General features: G+C 35.0%; 1 protein-coding gene across 2 annotated transcripts in view; it reads left to right on the forward strand.

Annotated features, from left to right (window-relative positions):
• Positions 1-22098, forward strand: part of SHPRH (SNF2 histone linker PHD RING helicase) — a 71973-nt gene extending 49875 nt beyond the window's left edge. For both annotated transcript variants that reach the window (XM_065888591.1, XM_065888592.1), the window contains 7 exons: positions 455-526; positions 2023-2211; positions 16321-16413; positions 17100-17186; positions 17964-18142; positions 20644-20724; positions 22002-22098. In XM_065888591.1, coding sequence (XP_065744663.1) covers positions 455-526; positions 2023-2211; positions 16321-16413; positions 17100-17186; positions 17964-18142; positions 20644-20724; positions 22002-22098 — 798 coding nt within the window. The remainder of the gene's footprint in view (positions 1-454; positions 527-2022; positions 2212-16320; positions 16414-17099; positions 17187-17963; positions 18143-20643; positions 20725-22001) is intronic.
• Positions 22099-26681: the final 4583 nt, after the last annotated feature.

A 26681-nucleotide genomic window follows, 5' to 3' on the forward strand; every position in this document is an offset into this window, starting at 1 on the left:
GTGAGATTAGAAAAAGGATACGGAGAAGAAATCAGTATTAATAAGGGTTATGTGAATAAATGCTGCCTCTTCCCAATGTCTTTGATCCCATGCCAAGTGGACATGCAGAATATTCTATTTCTTTATTAAAAAAATATATCTAACATGAAAGTAAAATTTGAGAATTTAGGTAAATTATATCATATTTTGCTTTTTATTTTGCCTTCTATCATAATCACAAATACAGTAATATAACTTTAACAAACTGTTAAAAATTGAGTCCATTTTTTTCTTCACACCTTAAATAAATGTTATTTGTAAATCCCAGGAATGATAGTATTAATATATGAATTATTAGGTCATCTCAATTATTAGATTATTTTAATTGCCAACATTTACTTTTATAAATGAGTTGTAAAACATGTAACAGCTTTTAAAATATAACTAATATATGTTTTAATTCTTTTTTGGATAGTCTCAGGACAAAACATCAGGAGGTATTAATCCAGAACCTTGTCCAATCTGTGCTCGGCAACTGGGAAAACAGGTGAAATTATAATAAATATTACATACATTTGTAAAATACTTTACAGTCTTCAAAGGCTTTTACATACAACTCGCCCCACCCTCAAACTTTGCATGCAAGGCAAATAGTACCTCTGTCTGAAAGGTAGGGCCAAAGGTTAACTGACAGGCTTAGTGCCAAATATGTTTGAGCAATGTTTTCCCTTAAGTGATAGGTGAAAACATATTTCTAGAATAGCCCCATCTTTTTCATTAAAGGTGAATAATTTTAAGTATTATTTCCAGTCACTTGAGTCTGTCAGTTTACCGTGGTTATTTGGTACTTGTACAGAAATATAATACGGCATACACAGATTTACTTAAGTTATGACAAAGGTATAGTAATGTAGTTCTTAATTAACATTATTACTGTCTAATAGTACCAGGATTTAAAGGCAAATAACAGCAGTCCTGAGGGAATTCATATGTGATTTTTAGAAGACTATTATATCAATTAAGTATATTTCTTTGTGAATATTAGTATACAAAGGTCTATAAACTTAATGGAACTGTATTAGTTTTCCTCAAAGAGATTCTTATTTTTACTTTATGAAATGTGATTTATGATACTGTAAGTTCCTACTTTGTATGATAAATAAATGTATGTAATATCGGTATATTCACTGCTTTTCAAATTTTGAAAGATAAGTCTATTACTATTAAATGAGTAAAAGTGTCCTTGGCACTTTTTTCTATGGAGCTGAGAGTAGAAGCCTAAATATATGAGTTCCATATTCTGACCAGCAATAATCAGAAAGAACATATCTTTTGGTTTCCACGATTCATAGAGAAGATAAGATTTTAAAGGATATTTTATTGATAATAAATCTTAAAAGGACAGATTGGTAGTGGAGGAGAAGAATAGTAATTACAGATACTGGCAATTTCTGTTAAAAATCAGTGATAAAAACATTTTGATAAAAATTACTATAAAAATGGAAAGGATCATGGTGTAAGTAGTTTCTTCTTTGCTTTTAGTTTTGATGAGATTCACGCAACTAGATTGTCTCAGAAATTTTATTATCTTTAACATTTCCATCTCATTTTCTATATAATAAATGCTTTAACATGTGAAAATGTAAATCTGCTTATTACTAAGTTGTGTAGAATATACTGAATATGACATTATGTCCAAATTAATGTTGTAGTCAGTCTATTCTGTGAGAGTGCTAAAGAGTAATTTGCATTTTTCCTAAATGCTGAAATGAGAACACGAGCATCTTACAAAATAATGATGACTGACTATTATCCTCCTATTAGGGTGAACAGAACTAAAGACTATGAAAGCTTAGTCTAGTTGGACTAAAAAATAGTTAGTTTAAAAGTATAACTTAGTTTTTATGACTTAAAGGATATTTATATTATGAAATAGTTAGGAAATGAAATTATGACTCTCTTCTCCTTTTAATATGTTTATAGATTGGAAGGCATCTTTGATAGCATCTCACTGAGGCATATTCTATGTGTTTTCTTTTTTAGTGGGCAGTACTGACCTGTGGGCACTGTTTCTGTAATGAATGCATTTCAATTATTATCGAACAGTACAGCGTGGGGTCTCACAGGAGCTCCATTAAGTGTGCCATCTGCCGCCAGACCACATCTCATAAAGAAATCTCGTATGTCTTCACCTCAGAGAAAGCCAGCCAGGAAGACGATATCCCTGTGAAGGTAAAGTCAGTTAAGAACGTGTAGACGCATAGTCAGAGCAAGATAATAGGAATCAGTATCTGGCCGTGAGAGCATCAAAATCAGAACAAGCCTGGCCCAGTGACTATGGAGCAACCACTGTTGTCTGTCTGTAGATACACTGCCTGAAATCCTCAGCTTTACCATCTACTTGTTCCTCGTGGGAGGAACACAAGAAAGCTTTTTCAGACATAGTTAGTTAGTAATAGTTATGCCCATCGTGGCAAAAAAAGTAACATCTTAGAATTCCAGTCCCTTACTATTTTTGCAGTGTTTCTGTCCATTACAAATTGATAGAGCTCTGGTTAAATTCAAGGTTTCTTTTTCTTCATTCTTCCATTCAGCCCCGGGTATCAGGAAAAAAAGATGTGCCCCACCAAATTGAAGGATAAAATAAATTGATTATTGAAGTTAGTGAAGACTGTCACAAGGAGGAGGTAGTGTACTTTTAGACGGCGTGGGTTGGTATTTCAGAGTATAGCCAAAGCTTCGCTTTGTTTTCTTAATTTTTTTCCCCATGCTTCCTTCAGAACTTTAAGAAATAAGACTATAATTTAAAATCCAAATAGGATCTGTAACTAGACTTTCTGCCTAAGGGGTATTTATTTAATGAGAAGCCTTTACTAGACTTTTTTGTTCTTTGTTTTACTTAAGCATGCTTTTTTTTTCTCTCTAACCAAACTTAGACCATGGACAACTCAATGTATGAGTATAGTAGGGAATATAGGCCAGAAGGAGTGGTTGGGAGAATGGGGCAGCTGGCTCATAAGCAAGAGGTAGTAGAATATTTTTCATTCATTTCTTCTCCTTCTGGGTCCCTGATGCTCTCTGCTCACTTATTTTTCAGGGTTGTATTTTGTGAGTAGAATTAACCACAAGTTGAAGCTGCCAGGAGTTAGGCAGTTGTTAGGATGCCCTCTCCCGAGAACACTGGAGTTCCATTAAGGAATATCTAATTGCTATTTATTCCCACTGTCATTTGAGTAAAACCTGAAAATATCAGTCACAGTGCTCTCAAGTGTGTTGAGGTAAACAGAATCCCAAAGTTGGGATGAACTTTCATTCATTCATTCTTCCCGTACATGTTTACTGGACACATACTGTATGCCAGGCAGTGTGCTGGGCTTCACAGATGCAACACACACTCATGAATAAAACAGGTATGATTGCTGCCCTCATGGATTTTACATTTTGGCAGTCGGGGGAAGGAGTTTGAGTTGAGGCAGAAAGCACAGACATTAAGCAAATAATTGACGTGATAAGCACTACAAAAGAAAATCAAACCTGGCTTCTCTGAGGGAATGGCAGTTAAGTAGATGTCTAAAGGATGAATGGATCAGCCAGCCTGAGAGAGGGTAAAAGTGATCTTGTTGGGAGGAGGCTGCAAGACAGAAAAAACAAACAACCAAAAATCCCAGTATGTGAATAGGTCTGAGACAAGAAGAAACTCAAATGGAACTGAGTAGCTGCGGTGTAGAAAACACAAAGGAGAATGGAATGAAATGAGTCGAATCCAAAGAGGGGCCAGATACTGAAGAGCCATCTGAGCATCTTCTTTTCATGTAAAGAAAGCTATTAACATGTTATATGTTATAAGCAGAGAAGTATCATGATCAGACTTGGATTTTTAAAAGATTCCTCTTGCTACAGTATGGAAATTGATTAGCAGGAATAGAAAAGACTAGAGTAGAAAAAAATTTGGAGAGACCAATTTAGGAGGCTACAACAGTAGTGATGGTGGCTTTGATTAGGTTGGTGGCAGTGGAGATGCAAAGAAGTACATATATTCAGGAGATGTTTGGAGTAGAGTTGATGAATGAGATACAGTATCGGAGGGGTTGATGATGAAGAGGGAGATTTCGTAGGTGACCCCTGGTTTCTGATGTGAAAAATCAAGTGACTAAAAGTACAGTTAACTATATAAGGTACTTGGAAGAAGGGTACATTTAGATATACTATATTTGAAGTGCCGAAGACATCCACATAGAACTTTCCAGCAAAGTGTTAATATATGGAGCTGGAGAGAGAAAATTCAGAGACATTGGCATAAGTGATCTTGGAAGCCATGAAAGTGTATGAGCTGGCCTAAGGAAAGAAACATAAAATTTAGCTTCAGATCAGGTCCTGCAGCACTCCATAGCTTTTTTAAAAACTGGAGTAAAGGGAGAGGAGCTGAAAAAGGAGACCAAGAAAGAGCAACTAGAGGCATAGGCAGTCCTGGAGAACATGCTGCCAACAGGGGCAATGGAAACTCGGCTTCAAGGAGGAGGCGGTTATCAGCTGTTTCCCTTGATGCTGAAGGTGGCTCAGCTACAAGATGGACTAATTTGGCTACTGAAGGTCATTGGAAAGGAGCCCTTTCAGTGGAAATGTATTAGCAAAAAGCAGATCGGGAGGGAATGAGAAGTGAACAGGAAATGAATAGGTCAAAAGAGAAAAATGCCCAACTACTTCATAAATTTAGCTGTGAAGTAGAAAAGTGAGTGTTGTAACCAGAAGGGGATATGAAGTGCAGGAAGGCTTTGTGTTTTTTTGTTTTATTCTGTTTAATATAAAAGATTCTTGAGCATGTTTAATCTTCAATAAAGAAGAGTAGATTGAAGATATAGGAGAGAAAAGGGATAATGCGTAATACAAGATTCTTGAAAAGACAGGGAGAGTGTTGATATGTAGAGAGAAAGCAGAGATCTCATTGAAATCGAATAACTAACAAGTGTAGGTTGGGCTGTTGCACAACCAAGCTATAAGGGTCCTTATCAGAGAATAGGAGATCTTTAATTATTATTATTATTGAAATATAGTTGATTTACGATGTTTTGTTGGTTTCAGGAGTACAGCACAGTTAATCAGTTATACATATATCCACTTTTTTTTTTTTTTAGATTCTTTTCCCATATAGGTCATTACAGAGAATTGAGTAGAGTTCCCTGTGCTATAGATTAGGTCCTTATTAGTTATCTATTTTATATATAGTAGTGTGTATATGTCAGTCCCAATCTCCCAATTTATCCCTCCCCTCCCTTCCCACCCCTGGTAACCATAAGTTTGTTTGCTACATTCGTGATTCTGTTTCTGTTTTGTAAGTAAGTTCATTTGTACCATTTTTTAGATTCCACATATAAGCGATATCATATGATATTTGTATTAGTTCTTTCCAGAGGGACAGGTTTTCGGTACTCCAGATGTGACTGTAGAAGTGGGTGACTCAAGTGAGGTGGAGGAGTAAAGGTGGTAGAAGCTGAACCAATGAGATCTGAATGTTGAATATGTGGTCCACGTGGACGGTATATAATGTCCAGAGTTAGTATACTTTAACCTATTCACCACACAAAGAACTGCTTTCCTTTTCAGTCCCCCCTCCCCTTTTCCTCCTACTCTAATAGTTTATTTCTCCTTTTCCTTCCCATAAAAAGTCTTTTTTTAGCCTTTTCTTCTTCCCTTTTATCTTTTCATCTGGCCTCAAGCATCCCAAGGGCCACAGATAGCATTCACGGCCTAAGCAGGGCTGCTGACCCTTAGGTGAAGGCTTTCATCACAGTATGGGGAACGAGCATAAGAAAGAACTGCTGTGTCAGGCTTCATGCAGTAAGGTTTAGGAAGTGATTGCTCTGGCTACCAGTAAACAGCACAGCCTCTGTGAAACTGAGTCGTTGAGCCCATCAAACCCAAACACCTGTTCATTTTATGGCAGCTTTCCTAGACATCCAGGAGAGAGATCAGGACAGTTACATTTGCTGTCCTGTTGGAACAGGGATATCTGTACAAATACTGTTTATTATGTTCTGACTTCTTCCTGTCTTTCATGGATATTGATAAACACATGAATTAATTGAAGGATCTTGTAAAAAAATTAAAAGAATACAGAATTCACTAAAGTTAATTTCTCTTTTTGATGCATAAATATTTACATTTCCTTTTCATTAAATACATGACTGAATATTGTACTTACTATGCAAGCAAGTTTTATCACTTTTCCACATTCTCACATTGCTTCTTGCTACATTAACTTTTGTTTTCTGTCACCATTTCTGTCTGCTACTTCTGCCTTCTGCTGCCTGTCACATTTCTGCCACCTTCTCCTTAATGCATGTGCTTATCGTTTTCTCAGACTCTCACTGTACTCTGACCATCTGAAACGACCCCACTAAATGGTCACATCATCTGTCCTGGAGTTGAGGGATATAAAGATGACTCTATATGAATAATGAAGGCATTATTTTGAACTTTTATAAATATTAGTTCATACTATTCCTAAACTTAGGGGTTCTTTTTTATTGTTGGTTATCCAATCCCTGATTTTTATTAAACACTCCTGAGAATTAATTTTTCATTTCATTAAAGTTTTTATCTGAAATGTTTATTTTACTCTAAGCATTCATGTCAAGGCTCTCGGACATAGCAAACAGTGTAATATCATACATGGTGCTTAATCATATAGCTGATCTCTGACAAAAGATATTTGGAGAACATAAAAATAGAATGAAATAATATAAGACATTTTTTTCTACTGGTATTTCACAATGTAAGGAATCCTATTGACTGACCATATAAATAAAATGAGTAAAATGTTCATTAGTGAATTAGTGGATGCATTTAAGTTAAAGACTCTATCTACCCTAACAGCAGTGTGACAGTATTCCTGAATGACCCTTGGAACCTACTGGGCATTTCACAAAGTAAACAAAATTCCCCCTGCAAGTTCTGACAGCTGCCAGGCATTTTAGAGGGTGAAGTAGGCCTCCTGGCAGAACATATGCCCCACGTGGCCTGTTCCCCGTGTCCTCAGTTTGGCTAGGTTTCATACAAAGCATTTTTGTCAGTGGAAACCGTGACCCCATAATGGACACGATTCTTATGTCATAAGTTTCTATCCAGGAGAAAATACATGGATATAGCCATAGCAAAGCCTTCCCACCTGTCCCACACACACTACAGTGCTTCATCTTCTCACACTTTTGAGTGTCTAATAATCAAGTGGCCTGCTTTTTAAAATAAAGAATTTTTTCAGGCTCCATTCCCATAAATTTTAACTTGTTAGATCTCGGATCTGGTCCAGGAAACTACATTTTTAACAAGCAAATCTATTGCTAGTAGAGATGTTTTATACAGCCTTTTTGTAGAGGAAAAAAATACTGTATTTCTACATTAAAACTCTCAGAGAAACCTAGTAATACCATGGGTCATATTCTACTATGTGTAGAATCTTCTTGTTTCCTTTCTGTTTTTCTCTTTTCTTTTTCTTTTTTTTTTTTTTTCTTTTTGACTTTTTGTTCAGTTGATTCAAAGGTGACTTGTGAAGTCTGTCTTGTACTTTCTAAATACAAATAAAATATCTGGGTGGAATAAAACTATAAAATTATGACTGAGTTTAAAATTGACATAAAGTAATTTGGTAAATATGCTTATCTAAATATTTTCATATGAGATATGTGATATTATAATACTAACTGGTAAATTAATATTATGTATAATATATTAATGTATAGTGTAATATTAATACATGAATATTAACTGGTAAATTTATAACACAGTTAAGTGTTTTTGTTAGAAAATGTCATGAATAAATATAATTTATTATATTATAAATGGTTGGATGGATGGATGGATGGACAAGTAAACCACTGATTAGCATTTACATATAATATCCCCAAAAACCTTTGGCTCCAAGTAAAATTTTTAACTTTTCTGCAGTTGCTAACTTTATCTCTTTGAAATAATCATTCAAAGTATTTTAAACAACAGGATGATATTTTTGTGGCTAAGTGCACTTGTAAAATTTCCCACATAGGCTGCTTGGATGGAGTTTCCATTGAACTTTATTCAAGTAACATGTGAAGAACCCAACCCAGGCATATGCTTGAAAAGTATTCCTACTTTGTGAGATCAATCATACAAGCTGTGTAACTGCACTAAATTGTATCTGTCACTATCAACATGGATTTTTAGCATGGTGAACAGGTGCAGACAGAAACAAAACAATGCTAACTGATCTTACTCAGCAGGAACTACTATGGACAGCACAGGCAAACTGAAAGAGTTAGCTCTGCTTCAAAAGGAAAAGTCCAGAATAAAAGTAATGAAAGTCAGAAAGTACTAAGACAGGAAATGACTTCTTCTATACTAAACAATAGGAAACAGATCAAGTTACATATCAGCAAGGAAACCTAAAGAAAAATCTATGATCATACAACTGATTAGAGATCATAGTTCTTTTGCGGGGCGGTGGGGGGGGGAAGCGGAGCTAAATTGTGTAAATTTGTCTTTTTTAAAGTGATGTTCTACAGTTAAATGAATCTTCAAAAAACTCTCTAATCTCAGGATCTTTGATTCTTGTAGTAGGTTTAAAAGATTGCAAAAGACCAATACAAGTAATAACTGGAAGATTTAAATGTTATCCCTGCTCTGTTTCAGATGTGATTGTCCCATTTCTGACAAGGCTGAAACTTCTTATCCAGGGCAGCTAGCACAGGTTAGGCATCCATTTGACCCTAGAGCAGTGAGAGGTACTGCAGGTACAATAGCATGCAGCACTAGGGTAATGGCATAATTCAGAACACCAGTTCACTTGTGATAAACACAGTCCCAATTGTATCACTAATGTAGTAAGCTTAAAAGGTCCCAGAATTACAAGCCTCCCACCCATTCCCCTAAAACCCTTATTCATCTGTAAGAAATCAGGGTAAACAAAAAGTGTAATATTATTTTTTAGTAGAAGTAATTTGCACAAAAGCATCAACATAAATTCAGAATAAAACAAACGGCATACAGTGAAAAGTAATGTTCTCCATTCTTCCTTCTTTGCCTATTTCTATTGCCAGTTTCTATTTTTAGTTACGACTTTCAGTAATATACATAAATTTTGTTTCTTGAAGTACTAGCTGTAGACAGTATCTGCTAATAGTCCTCACGTCAAAATAGGAGGAAATTCGTGCATCTCTTCTTCCTTCATTCTTTCTTTTCCCTTCCACATTCTAATTTTTGTTATAGTATCATTTTTATATTATAATGTTTATACTGTCATGTTTTGTTATCTAATTGTAGATGTGACTTCCATATCTAAAAAAAAATCAGTAAATGGTGTGTACAATATTATAATATAAATACTTTTCATTAGAGAATCAAGCAGAGTGATTGAAGTCATGCAGAAAGGAATGTAATCCTAATCCTCTCATTTAAACTTCGCTTTTCAAGGAAGAATCTTCTGAGTACCCCAGTGTAGCAGAAGTTCTCATTTTTTTAGCTAGCTTCCTTCATTTCTGTGTCAGCCTTATCTGGCACCATTATTCATGAAATCCTCATTCTACAGTTCTTTTTTTGCTGTGATCTACTGCATCAAGAAATTTTAACATGATAAGCGTGTGAACGGAAAATCAGAGTTTTTATACTTCTGAAAATGACTTCATTCTGCCTTCACTTTAGAGTCATAAGTGACTGGCAACCCCCATACTGTAAGACATTATTTGACATGTTTTATATTAGTGTGTATATATGGAATATGTATGGAATATATATAATATATAAACATATGTACTAATATATCATATATTAATATATTATAAAGATACATTAAAGATAATATATAAATATATATAGTATCTATAAAATCCCTAAAGATTTAGTCTGCCTGTTGACATAAAGTAACCTATAAACATGAATATTCTCTCTGATGTTTGATGAAAAATAAGACTCAGTACATTCATCGTCTCCATTGTGTTGACTTTTTTCTGATGTTCTTCAGAACACAGTGGCCACTTTAGCCCTTAATTCTGCCATTGGAGCTGAGCATGACCATGAGAATCCATATATATTACAAAGAAAAAGGAATGGGAGAGCAATGTGGACAGATTAGACAAACAGAGAAAATAAAAGGGGCCAAAGGAAGAAGGAATAGACTGGTGAAGAAGCGATATAATGGGTAACAAACCGTTGGTTCAGAGTCATGGATTGCCACGCCCTGCTTCAGAGTTCCCAGTTTTCAACAATAACTTTCCAGTCATAGAGAGCACTATTTTTCTTTTATTTATATACATCAAGTAGAAGTAGTGCTTTGCTGCTACAGTTGGGAGGTGTCATAACTGTTCTCCTTCCTTTCCTTCCTTCCCTAAATAAGGAGTCTCAACAGATGGAAAATAGATGTGAAGGGAATAGGGTAAAGCCAGCTACAGTATGTCTTCTATGCTATACTCATGGATTTTTCCTGTTGTTCCCTCCTCTTTCCCCAATAACAAGACTTCAGAGAAAAAAGCAGTACCTCACTCTAAGATGCATTGGTAAAATATTTAGACCTATTTTGGAGGAGAGGGGTTGATCAAAGTCTAAATCAAATACTACTTGATTGCTTCATTGGAATTCTTCATCTCCTGAATAGAAATAGAAACAAAATAGAAATAGAAATAGAAACAAAACTGAATTTTCCATCCTTCTAACACATTTAACAGCTTTTAACTCAAAGTTTAGGTTCTCAGATTTTAACAAGAGCCTGGAAATGTGTAGCTGCTTATTCCAATCAAGTTTAACTCTATGATAAAAATAAGTTAGTTGTACCTACTTAGCGCAGATAAGAGGCTACGAGACATTTCTGATTTCTAGTTATGCTATTAGACAACCTCTAGGCCAGATTTCATGAGAAATTCTTTGTTGGCCTTTATTGCTAATGGATCTCTACTGATTTTTCATTGCCTTGACTGCCTGAATGGTCTGGAGCTTTTAACTTTGTACTTAATTTTCCAGAAAGGGAAAGACCTATATGTGTAGCTTTGAGATCTAGTTTGGTTTTGTTCATTAAATTACAAGCAAGGGAGCAAAGATCTTCATAAAGAACACTTTGTAAGATTCTTTTGTTGTAAAGAAGGAAAATTCCATCCTTTTCCTTCAGTGTTAAGTGTTATAATGCTCTTGGCTACTTACCTCATGAGAGGAAGACCAGGAGAGGCACTAACTTGATCTGAGTGGTAGCACATTATATGTCTCCTTTCATAGTTCCCTAGTTGGCCTTAGAGAGAGCTAGTGCCTCAGAGAGAACAGCCACAAAGATACAGTCAGGGGCGGGCAGAGGACAGATGATGGGTCTTCATTCCAAAGCTGGGCCTTGGTCTTTGATGTTTCAGAAACATGAAGAAAAACCAAGCATTAATCATAGAGTAGGGTTGGTAGATATACATGTGGAAAAACTGAAGAGACTACCAAGAAAGGATAGAAATGAGGAAAGGGACAGGAACTTCAGAAGAGGGCAGAGCTGCTTATAATTAAATCCAACTCTGTTAGCCTAATATATTATGAAATGATCTAGCAGTTTTGGGGGATTTCTCTTCCATGCACCCCCCCTCCCTAATTCCAGCCTAACTTTGCATCTGTGTGTTTGCTGATAGAGCTAAAACATAAACTGGGTTGGATTAAGGCTGCCAGTGTACCTGTCTTGAGAATATTCGTACTCTGTTAACACCTTGCACAGGGATGGATTGATATCTCTGTTTTCCTCATCCATATCTCTTTTGCTTTTTCTGTGATCCTCTCCTATATAGATATAACCCATCTCCTTCCTGTTTTAATCTTTTTAACAAAGTGAATATTTCTTTTCTGTAGCAGTGACCACATTGAGTAGTCGTCTCAGAAACTGACAGATCTGAGCCAAATTTCATTTATGTATTTGAGATAGAAAGAAACATTAAAAGGAACAGTAGAATGTGCATAATGCTTATTAAGATGGTATAATAAAGCATTCACTTAAGTCGCTTCCAGGCCAGCCCAGCAGTATAAAACTATCCTCTGCTTTTCTCCATATTCTGTAACATGCATTAGACTATGTGTATTTGAGAATAAGGGAGTATCTTTTCATCATTGTATATTCAGTGCCTAGTGTAGTTCTTGTCATTTATGTGCACAGAAAGTTTTTGTTGAATGATTTGAATAATCCAGCATGAACTCACCTGAAATGCTAGAGGGTTTGATCCCTTTGATCCCTTTTATTACTCTGCTCTTAGACCAACCATGGTCTTTTCAGTATTATTTGGGGACTTTTGCTTTTCACTTGGAAGTGTAAAAACACAAGCAGAAGAGAGAAAAAAGTTAAGAATAGAGGCCTAATGTGGTAGGTATCTCTGATTCTAAAGATTGGAAATAAAAGTCCACAGGGTTTGCTGACTTTATTAACCTCTCCTATCACTGCTGGTAGGTAGGGAAAAAAATGAGTGTTGATAGACCAGAATGAGATGGCACCACCCTCCAACTGGTACCTTCTTTTTAGACCAGTTCCAGTGATTTCATTACACAGTATTAATCCAAAAACCACCTCAGGTCTGCTTTGTGTTAGATTAAATCTGCTCGTCTTTCAAGACTGCTCTTGTCTGAGTCTCTCTAGCTTTTATAATTTTATAATCTCAATTATAAAAGAGATTAATTGCAAGATTTGATTTGCCTGTTGTTAATCATTCTGAATGACCAAAAAAATATGTCGAGAGTATTTAATTGTATTCTAACCCGCTTTTATTTTTATTTTGTTTATTCATTGTTTTACTCAGGTGTGTTTGGGATTGAGAAGCCTAAACATAGATATTAAAAATTTTTACATTAAGTAAACTGGTTGAGTGTATACTATTTACAAAGGACCATGCTAGGCTCTAGGTGATATAAAAGTAAATGCCATTTGGTCCTTGTTTTCAAACAAATATCAACTGATAAATGACAGGAATATACTGTACTCTGAGATATGATATAATATCATATGAAATCATACTAAATAGAATCATGGCAGGGCAATTAATTGAGGAAAAAGCTATTCTTCTCTAAATAAAATCTCTCATCTTTCCCTTATGAAAGACAAATTTAAATGTCAAACAAACATAGAAAAGTCTAATAAAGTAGTAAAGTCAAAGAATACTTAGTTTTGGGCTTCCCTGGTGGCGCAGTGGTTGAGAATCTGCCTGCCAATGCAGGGGACACGGGTTCGAGCCCTGGTCCGGGAAGATCCCACATGCTGCAGAGCAACAAAGAGCAGCCCCCCACTCGCTGCAACTATAGAAAGCCAGGGCGCAGCAATGAAGACCCAAAGCAGCCAAAAATAAATTAATTAATTAATTAAGTAAGTAAAAAAAGAATACTTAGTTTTTAAATCCACATATCATTCATCAAGCATTTGTGAGGTACTAAAGCTAATATAATATAGCACTTTTGCTTACATTACTGCATTTTATACAATTAAATGTGAACTACATATAGAAAGTTAGAAAAATATTTACAACATAAATTTAACATGTACAGTATATGAGAGGTCCTACAAACCAGTTTTTCTTTAACTTTTGACCAACAGTTCCACATTATATGCCTTTCCAACAAAAATATGTGCACAGGTACCCAAAGGTATAAGTATAAGCATAGTCACTGAAGTATTGTTTGTAAGAACAAAAAAGAATGAAATCAACCTAAATATATATTAATAAACAAATATTTAATAAATTGTTGTATCCTAAATATTGTGCAGCCATTGAGGTGAGGTATATATAAAGGTCCTACGTGGTTAAGATTGCCAAGATACAATGTTAAATATAAAGGCCATGTTATAAAACACATTTAAAAATATTTGTGGGTGTGTGTGCATTTTTATAGAGGCTTCTAAAATGCACAAGAAGGTCTAACAGAATAAATGCCAAATTCTTAGTGGTGTTTAGAGAGAGTAAGGCATAAAATAATAGACTTAAATTTTTTAATCCTAAACTTCTATTAACTTAGTTGTCCAATGAACATACATTGCTTTTTTGTAATTTTTAATAAGTTATCCAAGGACTTCCCTGGCAGTCCAGTGGTTAAGACTCTGTGCTTCCACTGCAGGGGGCACGGGTTGGATGGGTTGGATCCCTGGTCAGGGAACTAAGATCCCACATGCCGTGTGGGCGGCCAAAAAAGAATTTATCCAAAAAGTGTTTGTGCTGTATGTAGCAAATAGGACAGAAACCAGATCCTTATTTAACTTCTATTCAGTTTTTCTCCTACATTGTACTGCCTTTCTTTTTAGAAAGATCAGTAATGCTTTTTAGATTGGTAATCCTTCACTGTCTAGGGCATTAACTTTTCATTTAGCAACATATTATGAATTTTTATTAAAATAGACTCACAAAGGCAGTGTATTTTCAACACAGCATCTTGTAACTTGAAGCAACATTTGTAATGATAATTTATGATAATTTAAATGTCTTCAAGTAGTCTAAAATGTGAAATCTTTGGGAGAAACTGCTTTAACACATTGGTCTAACATAAGGATTATGCATTTTGGCTTTGTTTTCAAAAATTGTGTAAGGCATGCTTGCTCAAACCAAGGAACACAGATATATATGAGCCTACCCTCTTCTTTCTTCAGTTTTCTCATTCTCAATAGCCACTTTCTGTCCATCTGGAAGAAAAGGGTATTAAGGCCATCTCACTCCCCATGTAGCTTTCTGCCAAGCAGAGCTTTGGATTTCCAGACTTCCTTATTGTTCTTCTTTCATAGTAGGAAGTAACTGGACTGGGACCAAATGGTTCAGAATTGTAGCATTTGGAAGGGATCACTGAGAGCTACCACTGAATTGGCCAAATTTTGATAAAAGAGAATATTCTAGTCTTTTCCTTCATAGAGTTAGCACTCCGGTTTGGAATGTTGCTTATAAAAGACTATTCTGTTTTCTTTTGAAATTTTTGTAAGAAGCAGCTTAATTGATAGAAGCATTCATAGTTATCCTGGTATTTCACTTGAAGATATCTTTGAAAATGAGACCTTGCAAGGAACATGGAAGTTTCTGTCTAAACGACTAAATGATCACATTATGCTAATTTCCTGTTTTCTCTTATTTGAAATAATTTTGCTCTTATTTAAGATAAGTTTTAGATTGAAGTAGGTCCCTTATACTTTTTAACCTTGCAAGTATAATTGAAAGTCTGCATATCCAGAGAAATAAATGTAGATCCAGGATTTTAATACGAGAATTTTTTAATTTCTCCCATAATTCTTTGTTGGTAACTTTAAAATTAGTAAAGCCTTCTTCCTTGTTTTGTTTATATTTCTACCTTTGAGTGTCTCTTTGTGTAAAAGTAGTAAGGGGGTGTGATTTGAGGAGAAGAGTAGTATGGGAATATTTTTACTTCTTTTTGGTTAGACCTGCCCCCCTTGTAGGATAATCTCTGTCATTGTTGTGCTCATATTTAATGTCTCTGAAAGATAGTAAGTTATTGGGTATCTACTGTTTGCCAACTATTGGGCCAAACGCTTTGTATTCGTTTTCTCATTTAACCATCGCAGCAACCTTTGGAAATAGATGTAATTATCATCCCTGCTTGACAGATAAGAAAACTAAGGCTTAGAAAAGTTGGAATCTATAGAACTAAAGGAGTTGCGGCACTGGCAGATGAATTTCGATTTATCTCACTCAAAATCTCATGCCCCTGATCTCCCTGTCGTACCATCTCCCAGAGCATTCCAGGAGGAAGACTTTCTCAATGAAGGCTACAAAAGCACTTGCCTTATTTCTTCATTTTCTTATTTCTTCACTTTTTCTCATTTTCATACTCTTATCCTGGAAATGGTCATGGAAAAGTACAAAAAGCACTCTTTCAGTGTTTATCTAGCTTTGTATAAATCTGCTTCCGTCCAAGTGGACGTCATTTGTACCTCTGTCATTGTAGTGCCCTTGTAAGAAAGGGTTCTTTGTGGGTTAGATTCTTTACTATTTGCTTACTTTGGAGTTTTGATTCATTATATTCTGAACATTTTCAATGCCATAATATCTGAAATGAAGAGTGTTTTTAATATAAATTCTGCTTATCTAAAGTAACAAAATTTTGTAACTAAAAACCCAGCCACTTAACTAAAAACTCTTATCTTAGGGTCATATCACTGTATGACTTTCTGGTGTGCGTTTTTATATTTGATCCTCTCAGGGTGTAAGTCTGTATCTTGTACAGTTTGAGGCTAAAGAAAATTTCCAGCAGATACAAAATGAAAAAGGATGAACACATACGTTCCTATCATATAGTTTTGATAATAAGTGTTTTATGTTAGTTTTCCATTCCACTGTTTACTGGATTTTATTTGGTAATAACGTGTTTTCTTCTTTGTGTTCAAAGGGCAGCCATTCTACAAAAGTGGAAGCTGTGGTCAGAACTCTGATGAGAATCCAGCTGAGAGATCCAGGGGCTAAAGCACTTGTTTTCTCAACGGTACAATCAACATTTTCATCCTCATTGTTAACTCGGAGTGGCTTCCTGTTTCAAATCAGTTTTTATCTGAGAAACAATTGTTAATGTTTGCCAAAATATAATTGAGATTTAGAATTACTGATAGATTTCTCCATGTTAGATTTTTTTTCTGTGTCCATTGGATAGAATTATTTTTAGAGAAATTTGATGATGCTTCACAAGGCAATTCCTATAGCTACATTTCATGTTTTTATATTAATCTTACTAGAGATTTTCTTATATTAATATTTTTAAATTGGAATCTCTAACCTTGAAAGTCATTTCATGGATGAACTTGGTTAAGGCAAAGAAAATTAAAATAAACTATTGAATAAAAGGTATTGAGTAAAGCTTCTAGTTTTCATTTTTGGAAGATAACTAACCACATCCATTAAGCACTCTGTAATTTGTTTTCTGTTGTTTATGTTTATCATAATTCATTTACTGAAGACGCTCATTTTTTTTACCCTATCTTTAACCAGCATTTGATACAAAAAAATCTTTCAGTATAGAACAAAATATATTAATGGTATTATACTTGAAGATTTTGTTTTTGTTTACTTAATTCTGAGGTATAAAGGATATTTTGGTTTAGTCACTTTTCAAATTTTTGTTATATGAAAGCTGTTTGTAAATACTTATTTTCCTATTATTTTATGTGTTCTTAGTGGCAAGATGTATTAGACATTATTTCAAAAGCTCTCACTGATAACAACATGGAATTTGCACAGATCAGTCGTGTTAAGACATTTCAGGTATGTCAAAAGACTTTACTTATGTTTTTTTGGAGTGGATTCAGTTGCAAATTGAAACTGCTCGTAACTAGCTTACTTGCATTTATTGTCTTGTGTCGTATAAACCACAAAACATGGTTTGAGTTCTTGATTAACTAAAAATTAACATTTAAAGGCAAAGTAAAGAAATTGCATTTATTTTCCATCTATTCAGTTATACCCATAGCAAACCATATTTAAAGATCTTCTGATTTGAGGTCTGTTTCTTTAATATAGGAAGAGATGGCCTATGACGCACCTTTTGAATGGACAGAGGCCTCATTGCCCCTGGGATTAAGCTCTAAAGTCACTGCATTAGGCAAACTGCGTATGGTTAAACTATGCTTACATCACACTCAGCACAATGACAGGTGCACACCTAAGTGACAAACACCAAAAAAAACACCAAGAGTAAATTTAGTAGATTCATGTCTCTTACCTCACACTCATTCTTGCATTCTTTCTCTCACTTTTTTTCCTCTAAGCTCATATAGTTTAATTTGCATACATCACATACATGTATCTTGTGATTCCATTATATATCATAAAGAACAAGAGAGGTTATGTGACACTTTTTTTCATAAAGTCAAGCAATAAGTTTATGTTTTCTAAAATTGGTAATTTTACATTTAATTTTCTTAGTCACTACATTTCACAACGACCTGGGTACCATTAGGCATTTTAACATGAGCTACCTATAATATACTGCTCTTAATTTTAACTATCCAGCTAAAATTTAAACGTACCTTTCTTTTTTAGGAGAACCTTTCAGCATTTAAACATGATCCCCAAATCAATATTTTGCTGCTGCCCCTGCACACAGGTTCTAATGGATTAACTATCATCGAAGCAACTCATGTTCTCTTGGTGGAGCCCATATTGAACCCTGCCCATGAGCTTCAGGCCATAGGAAGGGTGCACCGGATTGGACAAACAAAGTAAGGGCTAAAGTTAACATCAGTAATATTTGCTCCAGTTTCTAAGATACAGATCAGCATTTAAACTCTTCATTTATGTTCATCATAACCTATTCATTTTTAGTTACTTCTTTATGTATTAAATTTTCAAGTGTTATTAGATGACCAGAAGACATTTTGAGATTTGCAATTCTCCCTTGTCCAAGCAGCAAACCCCCAAATTCTCCTAGATTTTTGTCTCCTCCTTTAGAAACTACCCTGATCATTTCATCAAAACAGCTTCTTAAAATACTTAAGACAACTACTAAGTTGAAGGCATCTATCATAACTATGAGAAGAATTGACTTTTGATTGGCTAAAGTAGCCTGTATTTAAAAGAAGGTATATTTTGTACACGACTGAAAACAAATAGCTCTTTTATAAATTCTTCCCCTTAGGAAATACAGCCTTCCAGGTCCACTCTAAGAGACAATTCGTTTAGTTAAAGGCGCAAAGTAATCCTAATAGTAGATATTATGTAGTATGTACTACTTTTATTCAAATGTCAGAATGGACAATTATCCTTTATAAGGTCTCTCAGATGTATTACCTCCTGGATGTTAGATGCTTTGAATTTTTTTTTTAAATGCATCCATACTAAGCACTCATGGAATCAATATTGATCGAATACTTACCATATGTCAGGTGTTATGCTAGATCCTGAAGATGCAGATTGCATAAGACATCATTGGTTTCCCCAAGGAGATCACTATGTGGTACAGGAAGCATGATTTAACATATTATAGTAGAGTGTGCGAAAATGTAATAGAAGTACTGTGGTAACAAAAGAAGGGAGTGATCTCTTGTGCCCTAGAGAGTCAGGAAAGGCTTCATTAGATTGACTCTTAAAGGAATAATTATTCCAAAGTTGGGCTAGAAAAGGGTGCTCACACAGCCAGAGTTGCCTGTGCAGAAACACAGAGGAAATAAATAACATGATATTTCTAGGGACCCTAAGAAGTGAAATTGCTGGAGTATAAAGTATGTGGAGAGGAGTGGCAGGAGACGAGGTCTTGTATTCCGTCCTCAGAAACGTGGCCTGCTTTGTAAGCAGTGGCTGGGAGAGCAAATGATGACTTTTAACCTCAAGCAAGAAAGAGACATGTTCATCAGGCAAAATATGGCAAAGTAATATAATTGTAATAAATGCAAGCTTGTTCTAAAGTACTACCAAGTAGCATTTGAAACGTACTTATGTCTTATTGGGTTATTGCTTTTTGTTTGGTTTGGATTTTTGGCGGTGGGGTCGGGGGAGCAGGGCGTTGGTTTTTTTGCTTTTTGGTTTTGTGTTATATCTTTAAACATTAAGTTCTTATCATTATCTTCTAAAGCATACAGTGGACTCATCCCAGATGTAAGGCCACAAGTCTAAAAAGGCCTCTCAACACTGTTTTACAATCCTACTATGCTTCCCTAGTAAATAGATTTTTCTACTTTCTGAGGAGACTCTCTTAAGTCTCCTGTATCTTCCTCCTCCCCTTTGAGGATGATCTTGCCTCATTCAGAGAAAACAGATACAGTCAGATTAGAAGTACCTCATCTTTCCATCACCAGCTTGAACAGTCTAGCTGCATCAATACCCACATAGTTCATTCAGTAAGTTTTTATTGAGCTCCTCCTGTGTGCCAAGCACTGTTCTAAGTACTTGAGATGCCCTCACAGGGCTTAAACTCTAGTTGTAGGGGGTTGGTAGAGAGGCAAATGGTAAACAATAAGCATGATAAGTGAAATATATACTATGCTAGGAGCAAGGAAAAGAGGATTAAGAGTGCAGGCGGCTGGGCAGGAAGGCATGGAGGTTCTTATGAAGAAGGTGACAGCCGAACAAAGAAATGTGAAATGAGATAAAAAAGAAAGTCATGCAGATACCTGCCATCTCTGCCTCCACTTTCTGCCTAAAAGTCCGTCCTCCACACAGCAGCCAAAAGGACTTCTAAAGTATAACCAAGAATAATTCAAGTCATGCATTAAACCCACTGATGGCAAGAATCCAAATTTTTGCCATGTCCTACGAGACCCTTTGTGATTTGACCTCCCTGCCCTTGGTTTACAATATGCTTTGGCCATGCTAGCCTTCTTTCTGCCCCTCAGACATTTTAAGCTTGTGCCAAGCACATTCTCTTCCCAGGACTTTGCATTTATTTGCTGCTGCTTCTACCTGGAAGCCCCTTCCACTCCTCCTTTGCCTACTAGCTGTCTCATCCCCATCAGTCATGCTTCAAGTCAAGTGTCACCCTCCTCATGTCATTGTCTGCACCTGAAAATATCTTATTTTGTGTGTCTCCCCTCAATAGATACTTGTTCACTCAGATTAAATCATTTGTTGTATTCACTGTTGACCATTGCCCCCGCCAGCACCTGGATTAGTCCCTGCCATGGTAGATACCAACTGACTGAGGAATATAGCATATAATATATGAAGTTTGTTTGTTCTAATTTGTTTTAAGGTGTTTTTAAACTTATAATTGTTATGTACCTTCTAGACCCACTATTGTACACAGATTCTTAATTAAAGCAACAATAGAAGAAAGAATGCAAGCAATGCTGAAAACCGCGGAGAGGAGGTACGTAACAGTTTGCTTCAAGTGGACAGGAGAAGGTTTCCTGTTCATAAAAGGTTGTATAGGTGTGTAGAACTTCTTCACCTAGATGACCACTTAGTCAACCGAAAGATATAAGTACAAATACTTTTTAAAAGCACGGTATGGCATTTTACCTCTCCAAAATTTCCCAGTTAGTACTTTGGGCATTCTATATTTGACTTAGTTTATTAATAAGGATTGTAATATATAAAAATATTTAAACTGTCCTACTATTAAAAAAACTTCAGTTCAGAGCTAGTATACTTTAAATCACCCATGTGTATTGGGGCGGGGGGTGGAGGGAGGAGCTATCGTACATTTCTTTGCCACTGGATTACTTTTAAATGAAATCTATCTTTATGTCCAACCTAAAAGCTTTAGTCTGATAGCTATAACATGAAATTTAGAGTGCTGCTTGATACATCACGCAGGTAGAAAGGTCTGGGCTTAAAACTAGGCTGGTAATTGTGGCATTAATTTCAAAGGCAGAACAGAAGCAGAGAGACCAGAACCGCCTTAATTTTGAAAACTTAAGTTTGGAATCATAAAACTTCCTAACATTTATTTCCTAATTAATTTTCTTTAAAGTCATTTTGAAACATAAACTAATACCTAACTGAATCCTTGTGAGATAGGTATGATTGGAAGATACACTCAGAAGAGATGATTGCCTTAGAAGGGATTGTTTCCACAGAGGTACTTTGCATAGCAAAGAAGCCATTGGAAACCAGAAATTCTCTTTCATTGGTGGTCTGGGAAAGAGAGGCTACCACAAGAGCTTTTTGCCTCAAGCACGAAGGCTTTTTGTTAGTGGTGTTTCCATATGTCACAGAATTCAGTGCTTATATATAAGCTGCCTCAATAAAACAGCAATTAAAAGAGCTGTTGGATTTTTCTTGAAACAAATTAACTTCGGATACTAAGAAGGTAAGTTGTAAGGTGAGAGCTTTAGTACCAGCTGGCAGGGGTTTTGTTTCTTTGTTTTATTAATTGTGCAGAGAAAGACATTTTATGACCAAGTTTGAAAATGGTATATAGAAATCTTCACGAATTTTAACAAGTTGTAATAATGATCCCATTGCCTACTTTCTTCCAGGAGTTTCCTATAACTCAATTACAAAAACTTAGAACAAATATGTTCTTATATAAGAATATAATATTATGTGCTATTATGTCTTATATTATTATTATAAAGACAAAGATAATAATTTATTCCTTGGGGTTTCTTTCTGATTCTGCTCACTTGCAAAATCCTGCAGTCACACAAGCCCATCAGCGAAACATTCCGAGGCCTCTGTCTTGACCGTGGCTGATCTGGCAGACCTATTTACCAAAGAAACTGAAGACCTTGAATGAAGTACACTTGATTCAGTCCACAGACTTTAATGTGTTTTAAATTTTTCATAGTTTAAAGAATAAAGTTATAAGTTAAACAGTCCAATAGATGTCAGTAAACAGTGTTCTTAGTTGAATGAATTTATCTCTTTTTCAGTTGTACAGTGTCCCAGTAGTTATTGAGTCCTTTCCAGTATACTGTTTCCACGATAGCTATAAAGATTTTTAATTTTACACTCCCAATAAAATATTTGTTTTTGTTCCAAAGAGTACCTCTATCTGAGGGAATTAAGAGAGGTAATGTGTACTTTTCTTTTGGTAAGATCAGTCTTAAAAAGAGTTAGAATAACAGAGTAAGTCAACTAGTCTCGTTGTACATGACCTGGTATACTCTACCAACTAGATCTCATCTTTGAAAGAGCCTTCAGTATCTTTAGCACATGATTCACCAATATCTTATTAGTGATATTTTTAAAAGATGGTGAATTATGTTAGATCCTAATTCTTTGAGTAGATGTAGATTGTAACTCCATAAATAGTAACTTTAGAGTAATGCAACTCCTAACAATAAGTTAATATTAGGCAATTATTTCTTTTCTCTGTATCTTGCCACTAAAAATCAAAACACAGCACACTTTAAGTACTTCTATTCTATGTTAAGTATTATCAGTGTAATTAGTTAACTTTAGCCTTTCTAAGTGTATTAATGTTTACTTTCCTTAAAATTATCAAAACTGCTTTCTCTACTTTTAATTTGTCTTATTGAGTTTTTACATGTTTTAAGATTGATGTATCTGTAAATATTGCAATGTTTATCATTTCAATTCTTATCGTTATAACATGGCAATATGGCAGGGTTTTTTTTAATCGTTATTATACTAATGTCCTGGGTTCTTTTCCTTTCCCATGTTCTCGTGTAACTAGACTTTTAATCATTAATATCTAAATTTATGATAGGGTTTGTTATTTCATTCCACTAGTACTTTCCTCAAGGACTAGTATTTGATCTTTGGAGCAAGAGAATGTCATATTCACATAAGCAAATAATTGCAAGTGATAATAACCTAGTGTTTCTTCTTCTGTGAAGAATTAATGGACTTTGAAATTGCTAAATAAGGAGTAGCTTGTTGTATCCTAGCCGTTTGATGTAATACAGATGTTCTTGATTTGTTTTCTTTGAGCCTTCAGAGTTTTAAATGACCCTCAGGACTCATTAGCTCCTACTTAGTTGCCCAGAAAACTGTAATAGAAATATACCCTGGATCACATTTGTCCGAGAGGCTTTGGTGCTTAGTTAAGGTGCATTTTCTTATTCTGGTTTATAGGGTGACATAATTCAACTGAAGAAAACACACACACACTTTTGGTGCTTATTTTCTTCAGTTGAAGGAAGATATGCATTGATTCTTTTATATGAAATATTAAACAGAACTATTATTTTTGTAGCTCTTTACATGTTATAAAGAGCTTTCCTATACATTCACGTGCTTAATTTGCCCAACAGTCCTGTGAAGTTGATATAATTAATATCATTCCTGTTTGAAAGGTAGAGAACTGAGATTCAGAAATATTGAGAAATGTGCCTATGACACACAGCAAGTAAACAATGGAGCCAAGATCCCCTGACTGCAAATCTCATGTTCTTTCTCTAAATCATATACCTTGTTGAGATTCAGAAGGCCCATGGTTATAATTTAATGATGAACATATTTCAGTATTTCTTTTTGTTTCCTAGTATTCCTTTCTGCACTGCAGTTTTAGGGAAAACAATTTGATATGCTTTAATTTTGTAAAAAAAAAAAGAAATATAAATATATAAATATACCTATCTGTATTAGAGAAAACCTGCTCTTATTTATTTCTGTAAAATATTATCAATTAAATAAATATTTTAGTGTAAATTGAAATTTGGGGATTTATTTAATTTCTGATCCATAGAATATACTGCGTGGTTTGGGGGGTTTTGTTTTGTTTTTTTGTTTTGTTTTTGGTTTTTTTGGGGGCGGTTGTTTTTTGTTTGTTTTGGTCTCTCAACAAAAGGTGTCAAAATTGTTTATACCACAGAATCCTATATTTTATAGACATTTATTATTTCTTCAAAACTGTTGTGACAGTTCTCCCAAATGATTGTTCAGAACAAATTCAGATCTCGTCCCCACATCTTGGCTGCAAGCAAAGGACTTCTTTGTTTCCTCCTTCCATCATTTTATATTCTCTGAAATATCTCTGTACTTATAAATAGTTGTTCTTAAATGGGTGCTTTATTAATGGACCAGTGAGAAAAAAAAAATGAGGTAGTTCAAGTCCTTAGCTGAAATGCATTTGGATCTGGGGCCACATCTCTGTTTAAAGAATCGAAGTGAGCTTACTAGGACTGAAAAGACTTATTTATATACAATGTGAAATACATATACCTAATTCCTTATTCTTTTGCTTCAAACCCAGGTAGCTTTACTATGTCTATTGCAGCTCCAACTTTTCTCTCTGTATGTGATCTCAGTAGAATGGCCCATGTTTTAGGGATACAGTATTAGGAATTGGTCCCTTTCATATCATATTAATAACAACAAACTGAAAACTCTCTACATTGATAATTCAACATATAACCACAAATTCTTTATAAACAATTATCAAACTTAAAAATACTTGTCAAAATATTTAGGATTTGAATTTAATAATGCAAGGTTAATCATCAACTCAAGTTACCTTGTTAAGTAGACAAAGGAAGAAATGATGTCTTTTAAATCTTCTACTCTCGTTTACTAGTCCTCCCAAGATTTAGTGTGCTTGAGTTCTTTATGTTTATTAAACTACAGGATAATCTTCAAGAAATGCAAAAATCACCTGTGCTGGAAGACCTCAGCCTTAGTTAAGCTGAATAAAAAGTATCTTTCAGTTTTTCTAGAATTTAAACGAAATCCCACAATTATATGCCATTTCTTAATTTCTAACTGACATATCAATATAAAAATGAAATGTTATTAAAATGGTACAGTACAAGCAATGTGTTTTAAACCTGTCTACTCTGATAAAGGAAATCTAATCCTCAATGATGCGTCTTCAAAGTGGGATCAATCAACTCTATATTTTATATAATTTACAAGAATTTCCATGTACTTCTGTTACATTGTGAATGTGATATAAACACTATCACACATAAGGCTTGAATATGAACCACTTGCAAGCCTTCCTTTAGAGGAAGGCTGTGTGAGTAATTGATAACCCCAAAGGGAATTCAGTTCTCACGGTGGGTATATGGTGTTGCCTCTGAGTTGAATAACAGACAGTATCACGTACAGAAAATAACAGGAGAACTTGGCTGGGACCAAAGTTGGCATTTCCAGCTTTCCCATGCCTTCAGTCAGCCTTTCAGAGACCTGCATACCTTGTCTTTGAAGTTCCCGTACCATCCCTTAACCCTATTCCGTTATTTAATATCAGTGACTCTCAAGACTGATTTTGTCCATTAAAACTGACTTTGTTATATTGAAACCAAATCGTTTGTACTACAGCATATGCTTTTTACTTGCAAAATAGAAATAAAATTTAACCTCCATTATCTGTGTAATGATTCTTTGTATGGGTGACTATTATTATTATTAAATTATTAGGTAACTTTTGCTTTCTGCCTTTCAGATATTCCATACCTTCAGCCTTTACTTAAAGAACTCCCTCTTCAAACCCCTTTGGTATCTTTGTCTCCTAATAAACCTGCTCTTATGTCCCACATCCTTGATAGAGCCTATTCAAGGAGCAATTTTGAGCAAGGACCTATTTTCAACACATGGGATCTTTTCAGATCCGTGATTTGTATGTCTCACAGTTCTGATCCCTGAACTCTCTGTGTCTTACAGAGCAAACATCTGTGCCCAGATTTCCTTAGAAACTACTTCCTCCTCACTTTATTAATAATTTATTTGGGGTATATCTACTGAGATGACCTGCGCTTATTTTCTTTCAAGACCATTTCATGTATATTTGCCACATCCCTATTTCTGAGCTCAGAATTATAAAGGCACCTTACGCCCCTTTGTTTCCCTGCTTCCCAATGAGTGCTACACCCCGTTTTTTTTTTTTTCCAGACTGTTTGTAAAAATGTCCATCAACTAAAATGAAAACACTACTGTTTGTTGACCATACTGAGTATATTTTCCTTTGGCTGTCACAGAATATTGTCTTCTTTGCTCAGTGCAAACCTGTGTTTTAAAAGGGAATGTATTTTAGTCCCTGATCTCACTCTATTGTATTAGAATGTTTATAAATGATTAGCTAGCTATAAAACTGTTAAAAGCATCATTGTGGAATATTGCTTAATTAAAACTTCCTCGGTGCTTTTCACTTTTTAATTGATAATCAGATTACTGCTTATATGCTGCAGGTGACCGCTTCTACCCTGAACTCATTCAGCTTCCCAGAGAATTGTCTACCAGCATGATACAGTACAAGTAAAGATGTTACATAGCACTTCACCTTCCTATCAAGTTGTTGACGATGACTCAATTAAGTAGACATCCAATTTATGCAGTGAGTTGTTTTTAAGGGAGGATTACTTTTACTCATGATCTTTCCATATACATACAGCAAAAGATTAGCACGTTTCCTAC

This window comes from Phocoena phocoena, chromosome 12, assembly GCF_963924675.1.
Source record: "Phocoena phocoena chromosome 12, mPhoPho1.1, whole genome shotgun sequence".
Lineage (NCBI taxonomy): Eukaryota > Metazoa > Chordata > Mammalia > Artiodactyla > Phocoenidae > Phocoena > Phocoena phocoena.